The sequence below is a fragment of the Astatotilapia calliptera genome, chromosome 10 (genome assembly GCF_964374335.1).
Source record: "Astatotilapia calliptera chromosome 10, fAstCal68.1, whole genome shotgun sequence".
In the NCBI taxonomy this organism is placed as follows: Eukaryota; Metazoa; Chordata; class Actinopteri; order Cichliformes; family Cichlidae; genus Astatotilapia; species Astatotilapia calliptera.
The window spans coordinates 29,446,965-29,471,407 of NC_137431.1; the positions used below are offsets into that span (position 1 = coordinate 29,446,965).

The window sequence follows — 24,443 nt, forward strand, 5'->3', positions numbered from 1 at the left end:
GGGAACAACAACAAAAACATTTGCATTTAGCTCGACTTGTCAAACTTTTCATTTCCACTTTTCATTTCTTCTTCCTTCGGTTTAAGAGGAGAGTAAATACAGGTGAAGGCCTGAAGTTGTTTGATGAATGCCGACAGAGCTGAAGGATGCGTCCTGAGCGAAATGAAGTCACTTTCTGCGTAAAAACATGTCTAATCATAAATCCTGCTGAGGTCAGACAGAGTGCGACTCTGCCAGGGAAATCTGTTTACTTACAATTGATTTTCTGCTATTTCACGTTCCAGTCAGCTGTGGCTGATATTTTCAATGGCCAATTATAGTGACTAAAAAGAAACGCTAACACTGCTTAAAATCAATATTGGCAACTATGCTCCTAAAAACCCCCCACAATTCAAATAGATCACACTGTACATCGATTGTTTAAAATAAAGAATTGTAATGGCAAAAAAGGTAATCTCGTTCACGGTTATGATCCATGCTGGAAATGTATATTATGTAGCCATTTATTCCTCAGCTGTCATTTACTCAGCTTAAGAAAAATAAATCACTTGGAGCTATAAATCAGCTGCTGAAGCTGAAGTTTGGTATGAAGACTTGAACCTCCCACGGTTTAAGCTATTTTTGTTGCTTTATCTGGCACACATACACCCTGATAATAATCTCATAAACCCCTTTTTCTGCATTCTATACTGCCTACAGATTCTTTACCATCAATCTAATTGAGCTATCAACTCTTTTAACTTTTCAACTAAATCAAAAACACAGGAATATATATGAAATATGAAATAATAAAGGGAAAAAACCCACACTCAAACAGACAGGATCATAATTTTGCACATAAGTCACAATAAACAAAACAAAAAGTGAAATAAGATAAAATAAAATAAACGAAACCCCAAAGAATAAATATGAGCACAGAAAGAGCTGATTCATCGTTTTTCTTATGAGCATGTTTAAACTGTGGACATCTGCTCATGACTAGACTACTAGCACTTGTTCTTATGTATGATTACTGTCACAGTGCCCGCTGAGAATTCTTGCATATGTGATAATGAGATTTATGGAGCAGGCTCTTTGACTGGGGGCCAGAGAGGCACTGGTGAGAGCTGATTTATTGGTATAGTTAGTAACAGTGATCTACTCGAGGATGCATATCTAAGACACTGTCTATGGCACGATTACTCCTTTTTACTGTACATGAATCCTCCATTTTCCATCATTGCATTATGACACCGGTGCATAATCACCAGGAGGTAATGTACAGATCACAGATTTTTGGAAAATAAATAAATATGTCGGAGTGGATGGGAAAGACGGGGATTTCTGAAGCCCTTGAGCCAAACTTGGACTTGTGGATGGATGTTTTTCCGAAGGTAATGAGGATCCCATATATATCATTTATAGTCAACTTCGGACCGCAGGAACTTCTCCGTAGTTCTAGTAGCTGTGGGAGGTAGAATATTCCCTTTTCCTGCACTGCAGGGGCATGGTACCATTACAACTCATTTATTAGGATATTTTTTTTAACCTTCTATTATAGAGCAGGCATTCTACCCCGAACCAAGACAATGAGAACTTTTGATTGGCTCAGATGTATTCAATTCAGTCTCATTTATATAAGTTTGTAAGTGAAAAGCTAAACGATCAGCTAAATGACATCCTATGAGGAAGCTCTAGGTGATAGCTGTAAGGAAGATCTCCCTTTTGACAGGAAGAGACCTCTATCAGACACAGGCTAACTTTGGGGTGCAGGTGGTTGAAGGTTTAGGGGAAAGAGAAGGGAAAAGAAGAGCACAGAGACCACAAAACAACAAACAGGACAAAACACAAGCTGCATGAGAGTTAACGTTAATCTCGGGAAGTTAATAACATGCAGAAAGAAAGAAAAGAAAAGAAAAGAAAAGAAAAAGCATCAGGTGTGGAAAGAGCGGGGTAAAGAAGTGCTCAGTGCATCATCTTAAGTCCCCAAGCAACCTGAGCCTACAGCAGCATAGCAAAGGCTTACGGGTCATCCTGATCCAGCCCTGACTATACTTTTAAACCTTTAGTAGAGTGGGTATAGGAAGCCTTGTAGCTGGAGAATTGAAGGCTCAACCTCTATTGTACTTTTAGAAAGTCTAGGAGCCACAAATAAGCCTGCGCTTCCACAGCCAGATGACGGCAACACCTGCAAATAACGTCCAGGCGTGTTCATCACTACATAACGAGCGACACACACGCCGTTCTTCTCGTTTCATTAGATTGTTTATATTCTTTGTCAAGTATTGTGTGTCAAAAACTTTCCCCATCTAGGGAAATTAGTTCAAGCTATAAAGGATGTGGTGGGTGGCAGACGCACGTTACTCACAGTATGTGTTTCTATATAAAAAATAAATAAAAGTATATTTAAGTTTAAGTAGGTTTACAGTCTTACCGCTGATCAAAAACATCATAAACCCAGAGATTTTAGTTCTCCAGCATCAAATACGCCCTGATTTGTATTCTGTTGACGTCTGTTGTGTTCAGTTACGGCACACGGAGAGGATTCTGCTCTTAACTTTATTATGTGCAAAAATGAAACGCACTTGTTGTTTGAGAGCGGTTTAGTCAACAACATCTAAGTGTTTGTATTTAGTTATGAATGAATTTTTATCGTCTGAAGCTGAAAATAGCTCAATTGCAGGAGAGGATGGTTTTTGGTACTCAAGTTAATTGAATCTGTCAGCTTTAAATCTATAAATAATTGGCATAAACACGAGCAGCAGATTCTTCCGTCTAGTCTTTTAAAAAATTATATTGCCAGAATCCCAAGTGTCCCAGGAAAAAGACGTCTGTAATGTGTCTCAAAATAATTATCCAGAATGTCAAATGAGAAAAACTGAGGACTTCTCTAGTCAGGTTTATTATTTATTCCAGGGACAATGATGCAATCTGGTGATTTCAAAATAATGAGGGTGAGAACAGCTGAGAACTTTTGGTACTTCTGGAGGAAAATGAAGCTTCTGCTTTTGACACATTAAAAATGAAAACCCAGGAGAAAGATTTGTCCCTGGCTGTTAGCCGTTTCTGATGTTTGTCATGTATTCCTGAGTGCATTTGCTTATCAAGTGCAGCAAACTGTCTCTCGTTCTCGTTCAGATTGGCTCATTTTCCTTTACCGCAGTTACTGATTTCCCATGTTTCCAACGCTGGCTGTGGAAAAGCCCCACAGAAGGCTCTGCTACATGTTACATTCGATGTGTGTGTAAACACAGAAAGAGCGCTGCTGATTGTGAAAACAAGGAGGGAAAAAAAGCTTGTTTACTGGTAGTGAAGTTCACTAGTTTGGTTTGTTGTCGTGATGACATTTTCTAATTATCACCAGAAGCACATCGAGGAGGCATGAATAGAAATCATGATCCCCCGCCAATCAACAGCTGAACGAGGGAACATGTAACACATTTTATTTTTTATGTATCAAATTTTATACAGAGTAGCAAAAAAGTCTTTACCCATTTGACATACTGGTAACATTTACATGTTTCAGATCATCAGATTTTAATATTAGACAAACGTAACCCGAGTTAATAGAAAATGCAGTTTTTAAAATGCTAATTTCATTTCTTAAGGAAAACAAGCTATTTAATATAAGAAAGTAACTGCCCTCTACACCTAATAACTGGTTGTGCCAACCTTGGCAGCAAGAACAGCAATGAAACATTTAAACTGCAATCACTCGTCTCTGCAGAATTTCTTTAATTCAGCCACATTGGAGGGTTTTGAAGAATGAACAGCCTGTTTGAGGTCACGCCAACACTTTTCAATCTGATTTAAGTCCAGACTTTGACTACGCTACTCTAAAACCTTCATTTTGTTTTGGTGAAACATTCAGAGCTGGACTTGTTTGTGTGTTTCGGATCATTGTCCTGCTCCATAATTCAAGTAAGCTTGAGCTTCAGGATATGAACTGATGGCTGGAAATTCTCATTCAGGATCTTTTGATAGAGAGCAGAATTCATGGTAATTAAGCCAAAAATCAGAATCAGTGTTTATTCTTCCAAAAAGTTCAGCTTTTGTCTTGTCAGTCTTTTTGGACAAATGTCAGTCAAGCCTTTCTATTTGTTCACCTGGAAACTCTTCCATGGATGCCAGAACCTTGATCGAGGAAAGATAGGATGTTTCAAAAAATTTGGTCAACCACAATTAATTCATAATTCAACGAAACGGGTAATTACCTGCCAGGAGGTTTGGATAGCTTTCTTTCTTCTTTGTTTCTCCCCCCCCCTTTTTTTTTTTTACCTTATATGATGAAATCATCACTCCAAACTGTGGTTTTTCTTTCCTTGGATTATCTTTGACTAATATTAACATTTGTTCTACAGTTTAAAACATGTAAAGAAATCGGGAAGGGAGGAAATGCTTTTTCATGACCCTGTACATGTAGTTCTTGGTGACCATTGAAATAAACATTCATTTTTGCCATTCATTAACACTACAGTGAGACTATAGAACACAGTTTCAGGCCGACCGCCTATAAAATGACTGCGAGGGTGTGCAGCGAACTTGTGAGCTGGTCTTTGAAAAGGTTGCTTTGAAGACAGGAACCAGGTGTGGGAACACTGCACAATGCAACTTTGGTGCATCACGACAGCAATAAAATGGCAGTGAGATAGACTTTGTCTGCTATCAGTTTAAGGACTGACTAAGGTCGACTTACATGCAATCTGTTTGTGATCACAAATCTGTGACCATCTGCATACACTGAAAACTCACCTTAATTACTTACGGTGCTGTTGCGGCCCTATTTTTACTCCAGCATAAGCGAGCCATTGAAGGCTTAAAATAACTGCCTGATTTGTGGCAAGGACTTGGCAGCACTAAACTAAAAAAAAAAAAAAAAAGCCAAAAATTGCAGCCTAAAAGGCACAGCAGTAACAACTTTAACCGTAATTTATTCAGTTGTTTTAACCTGATGATAGGATTAAAGGAAGAGTTGGGACTATGTTTACTGGTTTTAAAATTTTCCATAACTCAAGCGTGAGTTCCTGACTCCAGACTAAGATAACAGAACAACCAACCTCCCCTAAACCCAAGGCTAAAAATATTTCCGATCTCCCAGTGATTTGTCAGAACACATTTGGCAGAATATGAACTGGATTCAGTGTGGCGATAACCTGAGTCGCTAGTGTAGCTCAGGGGTGGGTAAGATCTTTTTTTTTCCCTTCAGAAGGTCATACTGACTTAAAGTAAGTGAAGGGAACACAGTGGACCAGTGAATTGAAACATGACTCACACTGAGCTGAGCTGTGCTAAACTGGCAAACAATTTGCTTTACAATAGACAATCCGCAAGTCCTGAAGGCCTTCGATGATAACTTTGTTTAAAAATGTCGACTTTTTATGATCTGTAACAGGTTATAGTTGATGCGCCCCAAGACGTTAAACACCCTGTGTTGGAATCTTTTTAAATAGCGCTGTAGACCCACTGAGGTTGCTCGTGCACATATAAACTCAATATACACATAACTGTAAAGCTCCTTTTCCACCCCTCTCTGTAATAGTCGTGACTTTAAGCACCCACCATCAAGCCAAGGCAGGCAGCAATCATTTTAAATACTCTACATATGGTATGTCCTTGCCATTGTGATCAATTCTTTATATGCTTCCACAACAGAGTGAATATTTTATCCACAATTTGCATCTCCTGCCGTGGTTCATATAAAATCTAACCGATCAGGAACAAAAAAAAAAAAAAGAGCCTGAGAAACTGCAGAAAATGCCAATCCTTTTCACCTCGAGAATACTTTCTCCCTTGCTGACAGTGGGCGATAATTATTGTATGAAAAGCCAGAACCTCCCACCAGAAAGTAAACAGAGCTATTTTGACTATATTTAACAAGCAGGGACAAGCATTGATTCATAGCTGCGCCGAGAAATGAATGATGATGTCTTTCATCTGCGTTTTTCTCTGCCATAGAGGACAGGTCAGCTGTGGTTATGCAGCTCATTCTGGCCCAGCTCCCAGCTGGATTTGTCATCGGTGCTGCAGGCAGGGGAAGTGAAGCAGGAAAGCAGTCACACTTTACATGTTCTTAAACTGGAAGCTGCTCTGTCGATCTGCGAGGCTTTACACTGTTTCGCTGATGCTTAGAGCAAACAGAAGATCAATGGTGAGCCCAAGCAGCAAAATGACGCTGACCAAAAAAAGCCCCCCCATACTAGTGCATATTACTTGCATCCCACCATCTTGTCTTTAATACACCTCTGCACTTTTCTCCTCAAATCGTGTGCTCAATAAATCATACTTTGGGATGTAGGATGCTACATAATATCCAGTGGGATATTTATTCATGCTAGGTGTAGTTTTTATGGGTATCCCAGTGTCAGCTGCAGCACAGACACATCTGAAAACAAGTCACCTTTCAGGCAATAAAGCATCCTCCCACCCCTCCAGAAAACTACACATCAGTCTGGAGAGAAAAGGGACCTTGAGAAAGGATTATCAATAGGCTTTTTTTTGTGAAGTGAAAGCTAAATCCTGTTTCATCAAAGGTTTCGATGCAGGGATCTGCAAGGCAATTTAAACCTCCTGGACTTTCATTATCCTTTATTACCCCAGAAGAAACCCTCGCTGGCTGAAAGTCAGAGTTGCACTGTAGAAGTACGTCTGAATCATGCAGGCTGAGCTGCAGTAGGAGCATGCCGCTACCACTAATTGAGACACTATATGCACACAGTATGCATAAAAATAATTTCTGAGACTAGTGGGGAATCTTATCAAACAGAATGTGACATTATACTATGAACCCCGCATACTGAAAGCGCTTTACATTTTCTAAAAGTCAAACAGCTTTTCTTTTTTTTTCTCTCTTGCTGCCACTTGGGACCTCCAAAGAGTGAGGATGTAGTTTTATCTTTGTTTTTATAGAATATACAGAGAGCTCCAACCAGCTGGAAATTTACTGGTACTGTAAATAGAAAAAGTGAAAAAAAAAAAAGTAGTATTATTTATTATTTTTCTGCAGCAAATAGATTTTCTATTTTGGAGAAGTAAACACTGCATAATTAATACACTTCAGCACATTCACAGTTCACCTCGAACCCAGTTGTTGTACCTAGCTGTTGTAGAACACATGCGAGGCGGCGATGGTTAAAAACATCACATAACTCGAATCACGAAAACTTCTGATGCGATTTAATATTCAGAGCGCGCAATAAGCTGAAGCCAGGTTTTTAGTTTTTGTGGACTCGCACGACAGGTCAGTTTAGTGTGGCTGCACTCTGACTTCTCCCAGCTCTCGCCTTCATCTCGCAGACATGATGGGCATTTTTCATTATGCCTTCCATCGGGGTAATTAACACCGACGAGCGGCGAGATGTTTTTCCCTCTTTATGCTTGTTTGCACAAAACATAAAGCGTTTCTCTTCCAAGAGGATGAACTGATGAAATACAAATGTAATACCTCTTGAAGCGCTGTGGAAAAAAGTTAAACACAACCTCTCTGCTTGCAACTTTCACTGTCATGTAAACTTTCGGGCAATTACACAGCTTCCCACACTCTCAGTAAGTGGGTACAACAGCTGCGGAATAAACCTCTGCTCCTCCTCGTCCTCCTCCTGCAAGGCAAGGGTTCCCTCGGCGGCTACAGAGCTTCGCAGCAGAGCGGTCTGCCCAGTGTCCCTGATAGTCACACAAGTAAAATTACCTTCTCGGGGGGCATCTTCAATTTTATTGGACGGATTAAAGCACACAGATAAGAGATGGGAGGGGGAAATGACACATGACAAATGTCCTAAGTCACAAGACGTTGCTCTTGTGCATCTCACGTCTCGGGATTGATGCTGGGACTAATAATACATTTCCGTATAATCACGCCCTCGTGTATGCATTTTCAGCAACGGGTTTGTAAGCAGGTTTGCTTTCATGTGATACGGGTGCCGATATTCCTGCATATTTCAGCAGTTCTTGAACCGTCGAACACTTTAATGCATGTTTGATCCTTTCCCCTGTGGAGCTCCGCTAAATTATTTACATCCGTCTACTTTTCACTAAAGATGTGATTGCATTTGAAGACTGTGATAAACACAGAAAGATGAATTAATTGTATAGATCTGTGCAACTCCAGCTGGATTCTTTGACAATGAATGCCACCATTTGCCCAGCAAATCCATTTAATTTGTCTGTGAAACTTTTCACATTGTTAAGGTGCGCTAATATTTATATATTTTAAATACTGATTAAAATTCCTGTAGATTAGACTCAATTTTATTTCTAGTTTGCCGTCTGTCGCCGGGTGATTGCGTGTTTGCACATATTAAATGAATAATGCGGATCTGAGGACGAACGCTGAATACTGTCCAAGTCTGGCTTTTGACTTTAGGAAGCAGCTATTGTTCAGTAATCCTCTGGATTAAACCCCCTCCCCAACGGCTCCCAACAGGTTTAGCGGATATTCATTGAAAGTCATCGTTTTGATTGTTGATCTCGGAACGTAAAGATAACATTTACACAAAAAACAGCATCTGTTACATTTATGGTTGAACCTCTTGAAGGGCAGGGTTTTTTTCCCTGTCCTAGCAGAGACCTGTCAGATGTAACACAGAAGGGCTTAATTCATGCAATAATCAGCAACTGCCAGCACAAAAAGCCTGAAATCAAATGACTGTCTGAAATACTGCACTAAATGGTGAAGAGCTGTTTCCTCTCTTTATTCCTATTCATGAGCTGGTGAACAATTTGAATCAGCCTCATAAGGCTCAAAGATAATTTGAGCCTCTGACAGACTGAAAAATTCAGCAAGAGGACCATTGTTGAGATATATGCAGTTCATTTTCAGAAAGTCTTCTTAGTAAAACATGCTCTGATCTCTAAACTTCTTTGTAGTTTCAGTTTTGTAAGCCGTCGGTCTGTCTTACTGAACAGCTGGTGCCCAGACATCTAATCTCTGTTTCCTCCAAGTTGCTTTAACGTTGCACTTTTCCATTAAGTTGCCTTCCACTTTGCAGTTGTTCATTAACACCTACGGGGACTGAGCTGCAGGGGCAGAAGGCGGACTCTCGAAGCAGCTGGAGTTTTAATTTTGTCTGAGTGCTTACTGATCATTTGACTTAATAATAATATTGATGAAGAGCTAACGTCCTGCTTGGAGCTTAAACTTACAGCAAAGTAAATGGGGAATAACGTCCACCCTGGTGATGTCAGAGGAGCGGCTCTAAATGTCTAAACCGGTCTTTTCCATTAGTCTTGTTGGCTTTGAAATGGTTGCTTGGAAAACAGGGACCAGGTTGCCTTTAAATCAACTTTGGTGCATCAATATGGCGAGAAAATGGAATCCGTTTGCTACTACTTCGTGAGTAAATGGGGTCAAGTCAGAATTGACTGTGATAAATCGCAGAAAATCGCTAATTTCTTGTCATCTACATGCACAGAAATGATCAGTGCTCATTGTTTATAAGGCGCAGACCTTTTAACTGTTCCTGGATCAGATCTGTGCTTGCATTCCTATTCTGCCCGCTGATCTGAGGTCAATTAAAACTGTGCCGACATTCAAAAAGATTCATAAAATCCTCCACAAACAGTGACGTCGTCACTACAGGACGGCAGTTTAACTGCAAAATGATATAGACCAGGGTTAGGCAACTCCAGGCCTCGAGTGCCAGTGTCCTGCAGGTTTTAGATGTGTCCTTCATCCAACACAGCTGATTCAAATTACGAAAGGTCCACCTCAACATGTCTTTAACTTCTTCAGAGGCCTGGTAATGACCTAATCATGTGATTCAGCTGTGTTGTCTCACGGTGAGGACACTTGCACTCGAGGCCTGGAGTTACCCACCCCTGATATAGACATTGGGCAACCTTGCTTTTATATGAGAATATAACCAGATGGGTCAAGATCTCGATTGCAGAGCAATGTGTTGCTCATCAAACCGACTCAGACTAACTTCAACATGCTGGCATTCTGTCTACATGTATAAATTAAACAGCAAACATGCATTAGTCTAAGGAGCTTGGGGAAAAAAGCGTCTAGATTTCTTTACGTTCCGAGATGCTTCTTCAGTTCTAAGAGCAATGGGTGGGGTGTCCCAGATTTTTTAAGTACTGTGGGAGTGTCCCAAAGAGGGCCGTGGTCCTCTTACTGTTCTTCTGCCTAATCACACGTGCCAAGGTGCGAAAATGGGTGTGGGTCACAATTAAGTAAACCTAGCCCCACGCTATCATGTGATTTACTAAGCCTGCATTAGAACACTATTGTTCGGTGGCTGGTTGCCTCCCACCAGTTGGCAACCGCTGTGAAGTGGTTACCTTCTAGTTGGAAGAAGGTTGCTGTCCTATTTTTATTTGCTAGTGTGACAGAACCCTGGGAAAACAATGCCTTGATTTGTCTCCATGATTCCTGGATGAATGATCACGGAATCTGGTGCCGACATGGCGGTGCCACTGTTTTTTTCCAGCGGCGACACAAATCTGACTTCTTAAAAATGTGTTAGAAATACCTGCAAACAGCATTTCCATTGGTGTCAGTAGTATTTAGTGTATACTGATGATCACAAAATACTGCCATGTGTGCTTTAAGTGCAGCTTTAGAGCTGCCAGCAAAGCTCTGACGTCTTGTTGACTTCTGGACATTTGCTGAATGATACCATCCTGGATTCAGTACTATTCTTTTTAAAACTTTCAAAATGAATGATGGCACGGTCTCTTAAAACTTAATTTATTTATTTAGTACAATTGCTTTGAGTCAATGTGGCAAGTTACATCTGGTGGTAAATTGATATATAATTATTCATACCCATCAACAGATTACAAATGATCTACTGCTCATTTAAAATGATGGAATGGCAACTCATATCTTCTCTCCCTATTTCACCACCATCAGATGCATCCATCAGGCAACTATTCTTTCCCCTGACAGGCGGAAACTGTGATCTTTCATGGTGAGCAAAACTCTCACCAACCGTTACTTCTCTCTGTCCCCATAAATGACCAGTGAAGCAATCGTAAATCACAGCCCAGGAGTAATAACTTGTGCCGCTTTCTTTATAAGGACTTCTGAACCTGTCTCGGTTGACGCATTTACATGCACTTTATGTCAAGCAGCTCTTTTGCTTGAGAGAAGCGGACATCAACAGCATCATACGCTTACAGACAGACTGATGGGCTTTTGTTTCACAATCGACAACAAGTGAAAAGGAAAAAGGGTAAAAAGTGGCACGATTGTGAAAGGGCTGGAGGCTATAAACTTCAAGGATAAATCTTGTTTATGACAACCTCAGCGTTATGTTCCATGTTATTAAACCGCAGTCAAATTTATTGCTGAGATTTAGGGAACACGGCATGATGAAAAAGAAGCACTCAAACCGACAAACAAGGGTTTTGAGGGAAGAAGTGAAAACAAAGATGAGCTGCGAAATTACCCCCGAATTGTATGCAGCAACCCACCATCACTGCTTATCGTCTGTCTTCTGGGTGTAACTATCAACCACAGCTTCTTTAGTTGTGCATGCACTGAGTTTACCTTAATAATGCGGGATTATTACAGGCATTACTGGTCTGTTTTTCCTGTTCTGATTTGGTTGGCACTGTGCAATGTTAGTAGATTAACCAGCAACGATGGCCTCAGCTATGGACATGAGGCCTAGCATTATCCTTTAATCAAAGTGCTAAGAGTCTTCAAAAGAACCGCCCTTCTGCTCGCTGGCGTAAGAGTACTGTAAAGAGTAATGTGCTTTGTTCCTCATCTTTTAAGCTAACGCATGCATCATCTGTCATTTACAAGGCTCCTAACTGTTCCCTGTTGATTAATGTGAATCTCTGGGTGTCTAAAGGAGTTTACCTTCAGCACAGTGGATCCCAGCTCCAGGCCCACCAGGACCGTCCTGTCCACCAACTCCGCAATCCTGGGATCAGCCACCTTCAGGGAGTCCTGCACCAGGTCTGTGACATCCACCTGCCAGTCGGGTCCCAGCATGGTGATAACCTGGTCAGTGCCCTCTGTGGAGGTGGTGTGGAACTGTGTGAGCACCTTGACCAGGGCCCGCTGGTACTGCAGGGTGCAGCCTCGACTCACCCGGCGATCGTCGTCTTCGTCGTCCGCGTCGCTGTCTCTAGTGCTCCTTGGAAAGAGAGGAACAAGTACAGGGTTAAACTAAAGCTGTATCGGACTGAGCAGTAGGGCTAAGAATCCAGAACACGGGACATTAGAGGGGTATAAAGTATGAGCTGAGTATGAGTATTGTCAGTCTGAGTCTTCAAACCTTCCCCACTCTTTATTCAGATCCCCATCATTTGTTACGGCAGAAACAACCGTTTTTCCTGCGGTCACAGATTAAACAAAAAAGTACAAAGAAAAATAACCCACACAATAGAAATCAAGCGGTTCGAATGACACCACAAACAATCACACACAAAAATTACAAATACACTGAATTTGTAAATGGCATGAAAGCAATATTTAAGCCCCTATAGACAATCAATCAAGTGTACCTTCACAGGATTCCCTTTCTAAAAAAGGAAGCTGCAAACTTATTTATCAACGTTCACAGCACACAATTTATTGCTAATTGCACTAAATTCAGATTTTTGCTTTTACGCTTAATATCGTGCCCGTTATTTCTGCCTGAAGGAGACACCGCAGCACATCCAAGGAAGCATTACACATTTAATGATTCATGTCAATTTATTTGGAATTCCACAGGAAACGGTGTTAAAGCCTTACATTACCAAGCTACCAAATTCTGAATTTGCTCAGTTAACCTAGAACAAGTCACGCAACACCAAAGGTAACAAAACTTCTTGCAACTCTTCAGTTTTTGGTATCAGGTTCTTTTCTACTGTGGCTTCTGTGGCAGGACTTCCACATCACTAAAGAATCAAGAGAACGGAGGGACGACAACATTAACTTTGGACCCTTTTCTGAACATAATGAGCACTTGGATGGAAGTCTGGCTTGGAAAGTCTTAACAGTGGTCCATTTTCATTTTGATGTTTCGAATTGGTTTGATTGTTTTTCAGTGTATTTGTGTCGATATGCTTCAATTTTGAGTTGAATAAATCTTTTTAAAGGAAACTGTTATAATTTCAGGACCATAGACAGCGCACAAGGTTTTCATTTCACTCATTATTGAAGCCTGTTTGAATTATAATGACTCTGTCTGCCATACTGCCTCCGTAATGTCTAACCTATATTTATATGCTTTTTCAATTACAATGAACGAGCTACACCTGCCCTATTAGTTGAATATCATGTCTTAGTTTGAGACCTTGGTTCTTTTGTAAATCACCCTCTCACACACTATTTTGCACGTTTTGTAAATCCAGACCTATCTGTCACTCTAGTGTCACTTTTCAACATGCAGGCTAGTCTGCAGAGTTCAGTCTGTTCTTCCTTGACTTCAGTAATTCAGGTTGAAGTGTCAAAATTTAGGCTAAGGTGGAATATGAGCATCGGTGGTTGTCTGTCTCTACCTGTTAGCCCTGTGACAGATTGGTGGCCTGTGCAGGTTGTGCCCAGCCTCTAACGGCTGCGACTGGCTCCAGACCCTGAACTGAATAAATGAAAGAAGATGGATGGGTGGATGGATGGAGCCTCTTTCACACTGGGAGTAAGAAAGGGCAGAAGTTTAAGGTAGTTGTGGAGTTTGAGAATGTTATGGAAGCCCGGTACCCTTGTTCTGGCCAAATAAGCTGCCAAAAAGATGAAGAGCATCAGAAAAAAAACCCCACGAGACTAAACCATCACCAATCATAACTTGTCACTTCTTCAAACTGAGCATCTGCTCACTGCTAAGTTACGCTCAGTCCTGTGTCATGATGCTATGTCTCAATTTCTGCCTTTTGTTCTTAAGGGGTCTGCTCGTCTCATAATTTGACACAACCCCGATGACAAACTCAGCACCACTCCGTACAAATCCATCACATTATCTGTTCTGACGCAGTGGCGATGAGTAAAAAGTCCTCGGAGCCAGCAGGGAAGGAATGATAAGCACCACGGAGCAGAGTTTTGGACCGATGCCCTTTTTATTTCACAGGAGCCCTGGGCAGTGAGGTTAAGCATGCCAGGTGCATCCCCCACTGAGTGCAATCTGCTCTACAACAAGATGTATGAGTTACCCAACTTCCCACAGCAGGCTTGACAATCTGCCAGTTTACGCTTAAAAAGCACTCCTCTGCTTAATCTTTGCTTCGCCTTAACTATCTGAAGATTTAAGATTCAGGAGAGGCTTTGGCCCGTCAGCCAATGACAAAGTATATAACCTGTCCATTAATTTAAGGAATGGGTTTGATTACCAGGCTAAGCGCTTCTATCCAGAGGTCTCATAAACACTTTGAATCGACTACTTTAACATCAAAATGCATTATATTGTACCGTAACACATCTACCTCAAGACCTGTCCCACTTGCTGGGTGTGATTATTCATTCATCTCAGCGCGCTTCCTCTCCACAGCACATCACTTCAGCACTGGCAGGTTATATGATGTTTAGAAACAAAAGGGCCCCCCATTAGGCTCTCATGGGTCATTGGACATGTCTGCATGAAGTTGTTCATCCAAGCAACTATAACTTCACCTCATGAACTTCTCTTACTTTGATTAAGCTTGGGTCATGGATTTATCACTTTAGTGACTATGGTCGGTTGAATTTATGGCTTTGAAATGAATGAAAATAATAGGCGCTATCACAGTTAATGTGCCCGAGCAGCTATGAATTCTTGTACTTCACAGGTAAAAGCGACAGAGATTTCTGGAGAATGATAACATTAGTATATGTAAAACTATATGTGTACTCTCCAGGGAATTACAAAAACAGTTTAGTTTAAAGCTTAAACTATTACAAACTGCAATAATCTGGTTTCACTGTAGCCATTTCAGACTGAGCCAACTTTGTTCTGATTGGCTGGCACCCTCCTGGCGTGGGCTTGAAATGACCATATTAAGGACATCCTTCTCTGACTAACGTCATCCAAGAATAGAAAAAGCATTTGAAAACAGCTTAAGTTTCTGCCATGTTTTCTATAAGCATCCATCAGTACAACATTAGAACAGTATGTCTACGCTCACCGGCTCATCACGTGCACGTTTTCAAAGGCTTGCTAACGTAAACATCTAATCATCCAAGCATGTTAGAACAACTTCATGCCTTTAGGCATGTAGACATTGTCAAGATGAGCTGTTGAAGTTCCAACTGTGACTCAGAACGGGGAAGAAAGGTGTGCATGATGTGCTGGTCTGAGTATTTCAGAAACTGATAATCTGTGGAGATTTTCTCACCTAACCATCTCTAGGGTTTACTGAGAATAGTTTGACAAACAGAAACTATCCAATGAGAAGCAGTTCTTTGGTCTTCCTGATGTTGGAGGAGATTGGCAGAAGAGGATTTCTGAATACACAACATTACGAACCTTCAAGCAGATGGGCTAAAGAACACAGCAGAAGATTGGAAAAATGTTGTCTGGTCTGACGACTCGATTTCAGCCAAAATCTCACAGACCATTTTAAGCGTCATGAAGAATTATTATAAATAATTGTGAAAAATGTAATTACTCTCTAAATTTACCCAAAACATTTTTAGGACAAGGTTTCATTATCAGTTGATTTCTGCGAACTTCCCAGAAATGGAAGTAGAAATAGAAAAATCCTTTATAAAACATCTTCTGTGGCTCAGAAGGAGCTTTGTGAAGCCTAAGAAAACAAGCACTGAAGATGTTCTATTCATTGATGACATAGTCAGCAAAGTAAATGGACTTTAAGAGACGGAAGAAGGTGCTAACAAAAGGATGCTAATGGGTTACGAAAAATCCTGTGCTTTTGGAGATCGACTCATACAATCCACACAAGGTCCAAATGTGTCAGCCTTTGCTTTGCCAATTTTAAATATTCCTTTTAGTACTGTCCTTCAAGTCCCCTAAATGTATTAAAAAACAACCTTGTAAAGTTTCAGGAAAGCTAAAATCAAAACAGCACGCTCGATCAAAGCAAAGGTCTTCTGTTTTCTATCACTTTTAAAAGCAACTTCATGCAAAAAGACGCTGAACTGAAAAACTGGAACATAGAAACAATCTCAGTGCATTGGATACTGATGGTGCAGCTTCAGGACATGTAGTTTTCTGCTGCTGTTAGTCAGTAAGCGAGTTAACTCCACAGCAGACACTGAGACTCCACTCTCAGTTACTTATTCATTTAAAGGCAGAGAAAAACCCAATGAGACAATAAAACTTACTCCATCTCTCTCAAGGAGTTTCTCAACTCTTAGGTCAGGTCAGTGAAAGTTTACCTTCCCAAGTCTGTACCTGAAAATAAGGTTGATATTTTTTCCCCCTCAGAAGAATATTGTCTGTTCTTATTAGAGTCACTGATACAATCGTACAAGCTGCAGCTTCGGTGCACACGGGCTGCTCGCCCGATTACACTTTCTTTCCTTTTTTAGAGCATGTTGCTGGATAATGCAGCCAGTGAGCAATTCTGCTGCACTGTGGCAGAGGCCCACTGCAGGCCAAGAGACCTCGCTGTGTGTGAAGGTTCAGAATGTGTCACTTTGCGGAAGCGAAGGACTCTGGGATGGAGAGACTGCAACAGAAAGGAAAATGAGAGTTAAGGAGGCGAGGGAAGGAGTGCAGGGAGGTTTAGAGGTTTGTGTAAAGGAGCGTCAGCAAGAGAAAGAGGAAAATAAGCGATAAGAGTGAGCGATAGTTGGACTGAGAGGAATTATTGAAAAGACTAATAATAGAGATTATCATCATGATCTGGTCTTACTGTTTGAGATGCCTAACAAGCAACAGTACCGCAGCAAGCCTTTGTAAACACCATCTAATTCATTATGGCAGCATTTCATTATGAATGTAAACAAACAAGACCAAGGTCAGGACAAACAGCCTTCAACCTGATATCCTTTGTTAGCGCTGGCATTAGTCAAGAACAAGATGAGTTCTTGTAAATCCTGTTGATGTCTGTCTAGTCGCTTTCAATAAAGCCTGCTAGTTCTGCTGCAGATAGTTATTGGCACTGGTTTTGTTTTGTTTGTGGCAGGTGTCCAGGTTGCTTTATAGAAAGTCACGGTGATGTTTCAAAGTCTTGTCATTCAAGGTTAAAGCAAATCCCAAGTTTGAAATTTTGGTTTCAAGTCGGAATGCAACTGTGTGGTTTCTTCAATTTAAAACGTGGGAAAAAGCAAATAGCAACATTTCCACGATGACACAGTGTCTTCCTCTTCTTCTCCTCCTCCTTCTTTCAGCTGTGTCCTTTAGGGGTCGCCACAGCAGATAACCTGCCTCCCGATTATCTGTCTTCTATCACACCAACCCTCTGCATGTCCTCCTTCACTACATCCATGAACCTCGTCTGTGGTCTTTCTCTGTTCCATCTGCCTGGCAGCTCCATCTTCAATAACCTTTATCCAATACATTCATTGTCCCTCCTCTGCACATCCAAACCACTTCAACCTTTTCTCTCTAACGTTGTCTCTAAACAGCTCAACCTGAGCTGCCCCTCTAATGTACTCAGGTGACTGAGTACTCTTAAAGATGGTTTGTCACCCCCAATTTGAGGCATTGGTGTGGTCAAAATGCTAAAATCAATCTTGTTTTGCTTTTTTTCAGGGGGTTTTTAGGCTCAAGAGACAAATTTTTGTTAAACTATCAGCTGCGTCTTGCAAAATCATTTAGCAAACTACATCCACAGACTGTATGGATGCAATGCACCAGTGCCTCTTTTCCTCCAGTACCTACTTGGCTCAGCTCCACCTGACTCTACTTGGTTTCAGTCGTTTTCCATTACAGTAGAGTATCACCTCAATGTGGATGGAATCGTTACAGCAAAACAGCCAGAAAGTCCCGTAAAATCATTTGTATGGGACATAAACACAACACAATGTGGCGATGGTGTACCTGATGCTCGCTCAATGGCCTTGTGTCACACTCGCAGTAAAGAAGAGAGACAAAGAAAGGTTGTGGACACTCTGGACACTCACAGTGTTGGTTTTGATGCCATTTCCCTTGTTGCTGGGTTTCAAAAATCGTGCATTTGATTCTCATGAATGAGTCACTTCTATGACTCATCCAGTGACATCACTTCCTGGCCAACTGGTGGGATGCAGTCTGTTTACATCACATTTTTGGCTTGACTCACCTCAGCTGGCCAATTAGGTACTAAAAGTACCTGGTAGCAGGTACTGTCACCAAATGGAAAACCCTAAAAACTAGGGGTGCAACGATATTCGTATCGATATTGAACCGTTCGATACAGTGCTTTCGGTTCGGTACGCATATGTATCGAACAATACAAAATTTGTAATTTATTTTATCAACTTTCCTTCTGACGATGCTGTCTGTGTTGAGCGCTCAGTGAATCTGCGTTCGACTACTCCGCCTAGGCTGCACTGTCGGCCCTAGGCGGAGTAGTCGAACGCAGATTCACTGAGCGCTCAACACAGACAGCATCGTCAGAAGGAAGAGCGCAGGGCAAGCTAGCGAGACAGAAGTTAAGCTCCCCTTACAACATGGACCTCCTCCATGGACCACCCTCATTCAGATCTGGCGTTTGGAATTATTTTGGTTTTCATGTGACGTATGACCCTGAAGGTAAGCGCGTGCAATGCTCAATTACATGGGTGGGAACTAGTGTGTTAGCGCAGTTAGCTCGTTAACGTGTTGGCCGTCCAGCCCCATGCACGGGGCGATCGGCGGTAGCTCGTTAACGGAGATTTGCCGTGTTGTGGCGTTAAGGTCATTTCAACGAGATTAACCTGAAAGCACTAGTGGGAACACAACGAATATGACTGCACATTTACGCCGACATCATCCTAGTGCAAAGACAAGTGGAAGCAGAAAAAAAACAAGCAAGCATGCTACTAACTTTAGCCGAGTCATTTAGACAGCTGTTAGCACGTGATTCTCCTTATGCTGCTGAGAATATAGCCCAGAAGAAGCGGATAGTATAGCTTTTATTTTGGAAAGAGCCATTTCTCTGTAATAAACTCTCTTTTCCAAAGATGAGTGATTCCTCAATCAGATACAGGGCTCGCAATATCGCTAGCCCGACGTCCCGGGGCTAGTGATTTTTCCAGTCGGGGTACCAAAATCTATCTCTGCCCTGCCCGTCGGGCTATTGTAGGAAGGAAAAATATATGTCAATGCTTTTGCATTCTTTCAGAAATGTAGCTGGGTAATTATGTCATTGGCATCGGTGAGCCACTGTCAATATGTGACATATTGAAATCGCGTTTGAATTTGCGCTTGCTTTTTTGCTTTCACTTTGCAATCATGTGAACTGTGTATAGAGAGCGACAGCACTGATCTGTGAGTGATGATAATTTGCGCACCAATTCCTCTGACATCGTCTTATTAATCGTTAGCTTACTATGCAAACATGACAAGTGAAATCTCCCGCAGCTTAAACATGTGAGAGGTTGATCGCGCAGAGAATCGCTGAGCTTATGTGAGTGAGTGTGTAAAAGCATTTCAGTTCTGCTGAGCCAAATAAGACAGGTCAGGGTGAAGAAGTGACAGCCAAAGAAAAGCTTACCACAAAACGGAGAAGTTATGACAAATCAGACTATAAGGCAAAAAGAAAGTGCAGCTTTATGGTTTCATGGACAAAATTATTTCTGTGGCTGCAATATGACGAGCTAAATAACCAGGGCTGCACATAAGTGGTCCGCAGGTGCGCATTCGCTGTCAAAATAAAAAACACGCACAAGGGTTAGGGTTAAATTTAAAAACTGTACTTTTGAGTTAAAATATATATTTATAATTTTAATAAATGACAAATTAAAAAGGCATGAACATTTTTTTTGTATCGAAAAAATATCGAACCGTGACACCAAAGTATCGAACCGAACCGAACCGTGAATTTTGTGTATCGTTGCACCCCTACTAAAAACCTAGTCGAGTAGTGGAAAAAAGGCACAAGAAACCTGCTAATTGCTGAACCGTAACACTAAATTAAAACACAAGAAAAGCCTATACATATCTAGCCATAACAGCACAAACATCGAGAGGTCCACTAGACACAAAACAGTTCCTACACGGCTCTCTTCAAGGGGAAATTAACTAAAGAGACCTCTGGAGCCAGACTGAAGTAGTTATCAGAGGAAATGCAATTTTTGGCACCTCCACATTGGCTTCATTTCTCTCAGGGCTTAAAATCTCTCGTCTGCATAACCTGATGTTTTCGAAAGAGATGTTTGACATTTAACGTGAGGAATGTCTGAAACCCCCATGCGGCCGTATGTGAGCTTTCCATGTGTACAACGAGATAAACATGGGCCTTTTTTAAGGGGTTTTTAGCAGCTTTTCTAGCTTTAATCCATTATGATTCACAGATAGATGCTTCATAGACACTCTGGGATGATACATGTGAAGTACAGCATCAAGATATGCAAACACGGGCAGATATAGATGCGGTGAAGTAGCATTTCGTTTCAAGGTGTGGGTACCACGTAATTACAGCATATTTCATGATTAAATATTCAGTCATTGCTGCTGGGAGAGCTGATATGGATATGCATCAGACGACAGGAAAAAGCCCAATATGCTCCGTAGCAAACATGAAAAGATGTGTTCAATCTCAACAATAGAAATATGACTGAAAACACAGACTCCTGTGGGGAGGCCATTCTAGTGTGTATTAACAGCTTCAGCAGTCCATATGTGGCACCATCAAGAAAGATGCAAGCCGCCTTTGTCTGCGGTTTCCTGATGTGGCACAGGACTACAGGAAAAAGTAAAGAATGAAAGTAAATCCAAATGACAGCATGCAAAAAAGGAACACCGAAATGAATTCCTCTGGCCTAGCTGTGTGGCAATCACAGCAACCGCAAATGGCTCGCAAGGGGTCTTTGATGACTGTTTTTATGAAGTCAGAGGGGAAGTTATATGCATAGAAAATGGGCTGGAAGAATTGTAGAGATGCACGCTTAAGAGAAACCGACTGCTAAAGCCGTAGCCATTTGCTTGAACCAACTATTGCATCTATTGAAATTCACAAAATGTGGGTAACAAAGGCGATAATGGGAGTTACGTCACATAAGATTGCTGGCTCGGTGAGGCGTGCTGGACAAATGGCAAAAACGCCATTGGAACGTAACACACAACACTGATAAAAGCACAAACACAGCATTTGTACTATTATAGACTGGACCTACAACAAATAAATGAATAAATGGTGCTAAGGGGGGCATTTAAGACACATTTTGCATGTCAAAATAAGATACCTTCCATAGCACATTTGAAATATAAGGCTATGCAAGGTGTTTTTCAAGTCCTCTAAATCATCTGAAATACCTTCATTCTTCAAACAACCCCATAAGCATGCCATTTGTATTCAGCTTTGGTAGAAATGGAATTGGTCTACAGTGATGTACTCCGGCAGCAACGACAGCAGCCACCCGTGCGAGTGTTAATGCTCCCATTAAACATTTGTTGTGAAGTTGTGGGCTCGTTTGCTACTGCTTCTTGCATGATATAAGCGCTGCAATATTGTAAATGAGCCTTGGTTCCTTTACTAGGTCCGCATTCTTCACAGAGGTCTCGATTCCAAAACCCTCAATCTCCAGCTGGTGCCGTGTCAAGCGTCATATTTTTAAGGTTTGCAGGCATCAGTTTAGTTTTTCATAGCCTGCTGGATCCTTTCTGCTGACACAATTTTTGATAACACTGACACAAGGGCAATTGGCCTGAACACCCTACAATTCTTGATTGAGTGCAGGTGACCATATCACAGTACTTTAGTCACAGGTATTTGGAGGAAAAGTACACAGGTGTGAAGGAGTTTCTTGGAAATATAATAACAACTGTTTAACTCTAACCATCATTTTGGGCCATGAGTAGAAGCCCAAATGACTCCCACAGACTGCCCAAAAACATCATTATCTACCTGGAAGTACAAGAAATATTTGGAGCAAAAAATGTTTCTGTGTTCTTAACTCAAAGACAAATTAAGCCTTTGTCTCGAACCTGTTGTGAAAAATGGGTTCAGATGGGTCTGACACATACATGACAAACCTTAGTGGATCAATTTGCACTTGAAAGCTTCTTTTTGTAAGGTACACGTCTGCTGTGTAACTGAGCCAGAGCACCTAATTGGGCCAAAACAGGCAACTACCCGTAAAATAACAGCATAACAGAAATGGAGGCTGGACAGCTTTTTAGTTTCTAATGTGTGAGACTGCAGGGTACCATGCACTTTGGATAATGAGTCTTCATGTAATCATGTACAAAAATAAGATATTTTCAAAATAGATTTTTCTCCACTGAATATTTTCCTGCTCTATTCTTTTTTTTTTTTTTCCATAGGGTTTAGTTTAGAACAGAAAAGACAGCAACGAGGTGTTAAATTACTCCCTTCAAACATACTATTATATGTAACGTTCAATTCTTCACAGCTTGCGTCAATGCAGAAAAAACTTTAAACCAAAGGAAAACTGCTGTTATCCACATCTTAGATCTTATTTTTGTGGACACCATTATACATTTTCCAGACTCTTTGTACTGTAAACGCTCATAGCAATTAAACAGATTAAGTACAAGTTAATCTATTTAACCTAATCCATTTAATTAAACGTCCATACTATAGATTGCACTAGCCGCTGTAGCACTCAGATCTGGCACATCAGAGAAATTGTGGTTTTGCAGTAGCAAATTATAGACGTTAACATGCATTTATTCTCGTGCTTACCCTGTCTTACTGAGTTGTGGTGTTTTTGTTCCATTATGTTCACAGTTCAGTTGAGCAGTTTGTGTTTAATTTACCTTCATGTGAAAGAGCATGAGCGGTGGTGGCTGCTGTTGTAGTATAAAGAGTGCAGTGAAAGTTTCAGCTGTAATGTTTATGCATCATGACATAATAAAAAAAATCCTCTGGTCCTTAGCAGGTCTTTAAATGATTTAGATAAACTTCACATCATATTTTGTTGTGCCACTACCATCACCCTTACAGCTTCTATAGGAATTAAAATTTGAAGTAACAGCTTGATTAGCTGTTGTTTCAGCAAGTGAAAGCACCTCAAAGTTTGTGCACTTTGGTCTTGAGGATTCAGATGTGTGTTAAACACTATCCCACAACTTCCCAAGAGTGGCTCCCAGAAACCTTACCCCAAGGTTAGACCATGCAATCAGACTCTACAGGCCTCATTCAGCATGTTAAATTTTAAAGTTTTAAACAGTAAAATTAGAAAAAGACCGAACAAGCATGATTTCTATCATGTCCTAAAATGACACTTTCTTTTTTTTATACAACTATACAGAAGAAACAACAATGTGCTTCTCATTGGAAAAGAGCAAAATCTTTGAAGCCTGTCTGGCTGAAGTTTCATAAAGGGAACGACAAAACCCTGAAATACACTCGTCACGGCTATGATTTGTTCTGGGTCTGCAGTGGCGGCAGGAGATGATCGCATCCATTCAAAACAGAGGTTGAGTCTCCACCAGATGTACCACAACACATCCCAGAAGTGGATCTCTGTGCACCTTAAAATAGCAACGGGTCTAATTTTCACAAAAGCTGCACAGAGCAGGTAAAGAAGGCCCTTTTCAAAGCACACTCTACTTCTGATATGCTACCGGTGTAATTTGAAACCACACAAAGGATGCAGGAAAAATGGATGAATATGTTCTTTTGACCTACCAATTATAAAAGGATGGATTTGTGTGAATAGTGGGAACACTGTAAAATTGCTATAATGACACAACACAGCAAAATATAAACACACAGATACGTTCTAAACAACCAAAACATGTGTGAGCAACAATATAGAGCGTACAAAGAAACTATTCCTATCTATTGAATACTGTGATGTTATCGTAGAGAACTGTGATGTCTCCAACATTGCATGTTATCTGTTTTAGGGTGGACTTGAGGCTCACCTGCGGTCGGGCAGAATGGGGACCCTCCAGCCTTTGATGAAGCTCAGATTGTTGTCAGAAAGTTCAACCTGCAGGGGAAGTTTGGGAACCCAGACGGTCAGCTCCAGCGGCGCGCTCAGGTGCTCATAGCTGAAGATGACCCTGGCATTCATGGAGCCCCGTGTCTCCTTCCCATTGACGAACACGTAGTCACAATTCATGGACACCTGGGACAGATCACGGTCAGAAGTCAGAGACTATCTATATGTTAATGGTCACGTCGGTGGCAGAGAGTCTAAGCGATGTGTGATGATAAACAGCTCGGTATGGATGCAGGTGTCACTACCACAATTCATGCTTGAGCATTTCAAGGTTGATGCCTCCAGCAGAGCAAATACACAGCTGTGCATTTGACTGTGATGTGAAAGTTCATCTCACATCTTTGCTTTCATTTTTCTCAAACTGTTTTGTCCAAGCAAAATGACAAGAAAAACAGGTTTGACTTGCGGTATACACACAGTTTTAACTTTGAGGATTTGATTTAAAGATACCTTTCACTGCTTATAACCTTTAACCTAATACCATGAGTAGATAAAATTGTTTCAGGAGATCTTTGGAGGAAATGACAGGCTTAACAGTCAATTTCCAGAT

The 24,443-nt window shown here is 41.1% G+C and overlaps 1 protein-coding gene across 2 annotated transcripts in view; it reads right to left on the reverse strand.

The window, feature by feature from the left end:
- The window catches only part of tmem132e (transmembrane protein 132E), a 426,314-nt gene that overhangs the window by 14,719 nt on the left and 387,152 nt on the right, over window positions 1–24,443 (reverse strand). For both annotated transcript variants that reach the window (XM_080307607.1, XM_026182492.2), the window contains exons 6-7: window positions 23,814–24,019; window positions 11,792–12,071 (exon numbers count right to left, since the gene is read on the reverse strand). In XM_080307607.1, the coding sequence (XP_080163733.1) occupies window positions 11,792–12,071; window positions 23,814–24,019 (486 nt within the window). The remainder of the gene's footprint in view (window positions 1–11,791; window positions 12,072–23,813; window positions 24,020–24,443) is intronic.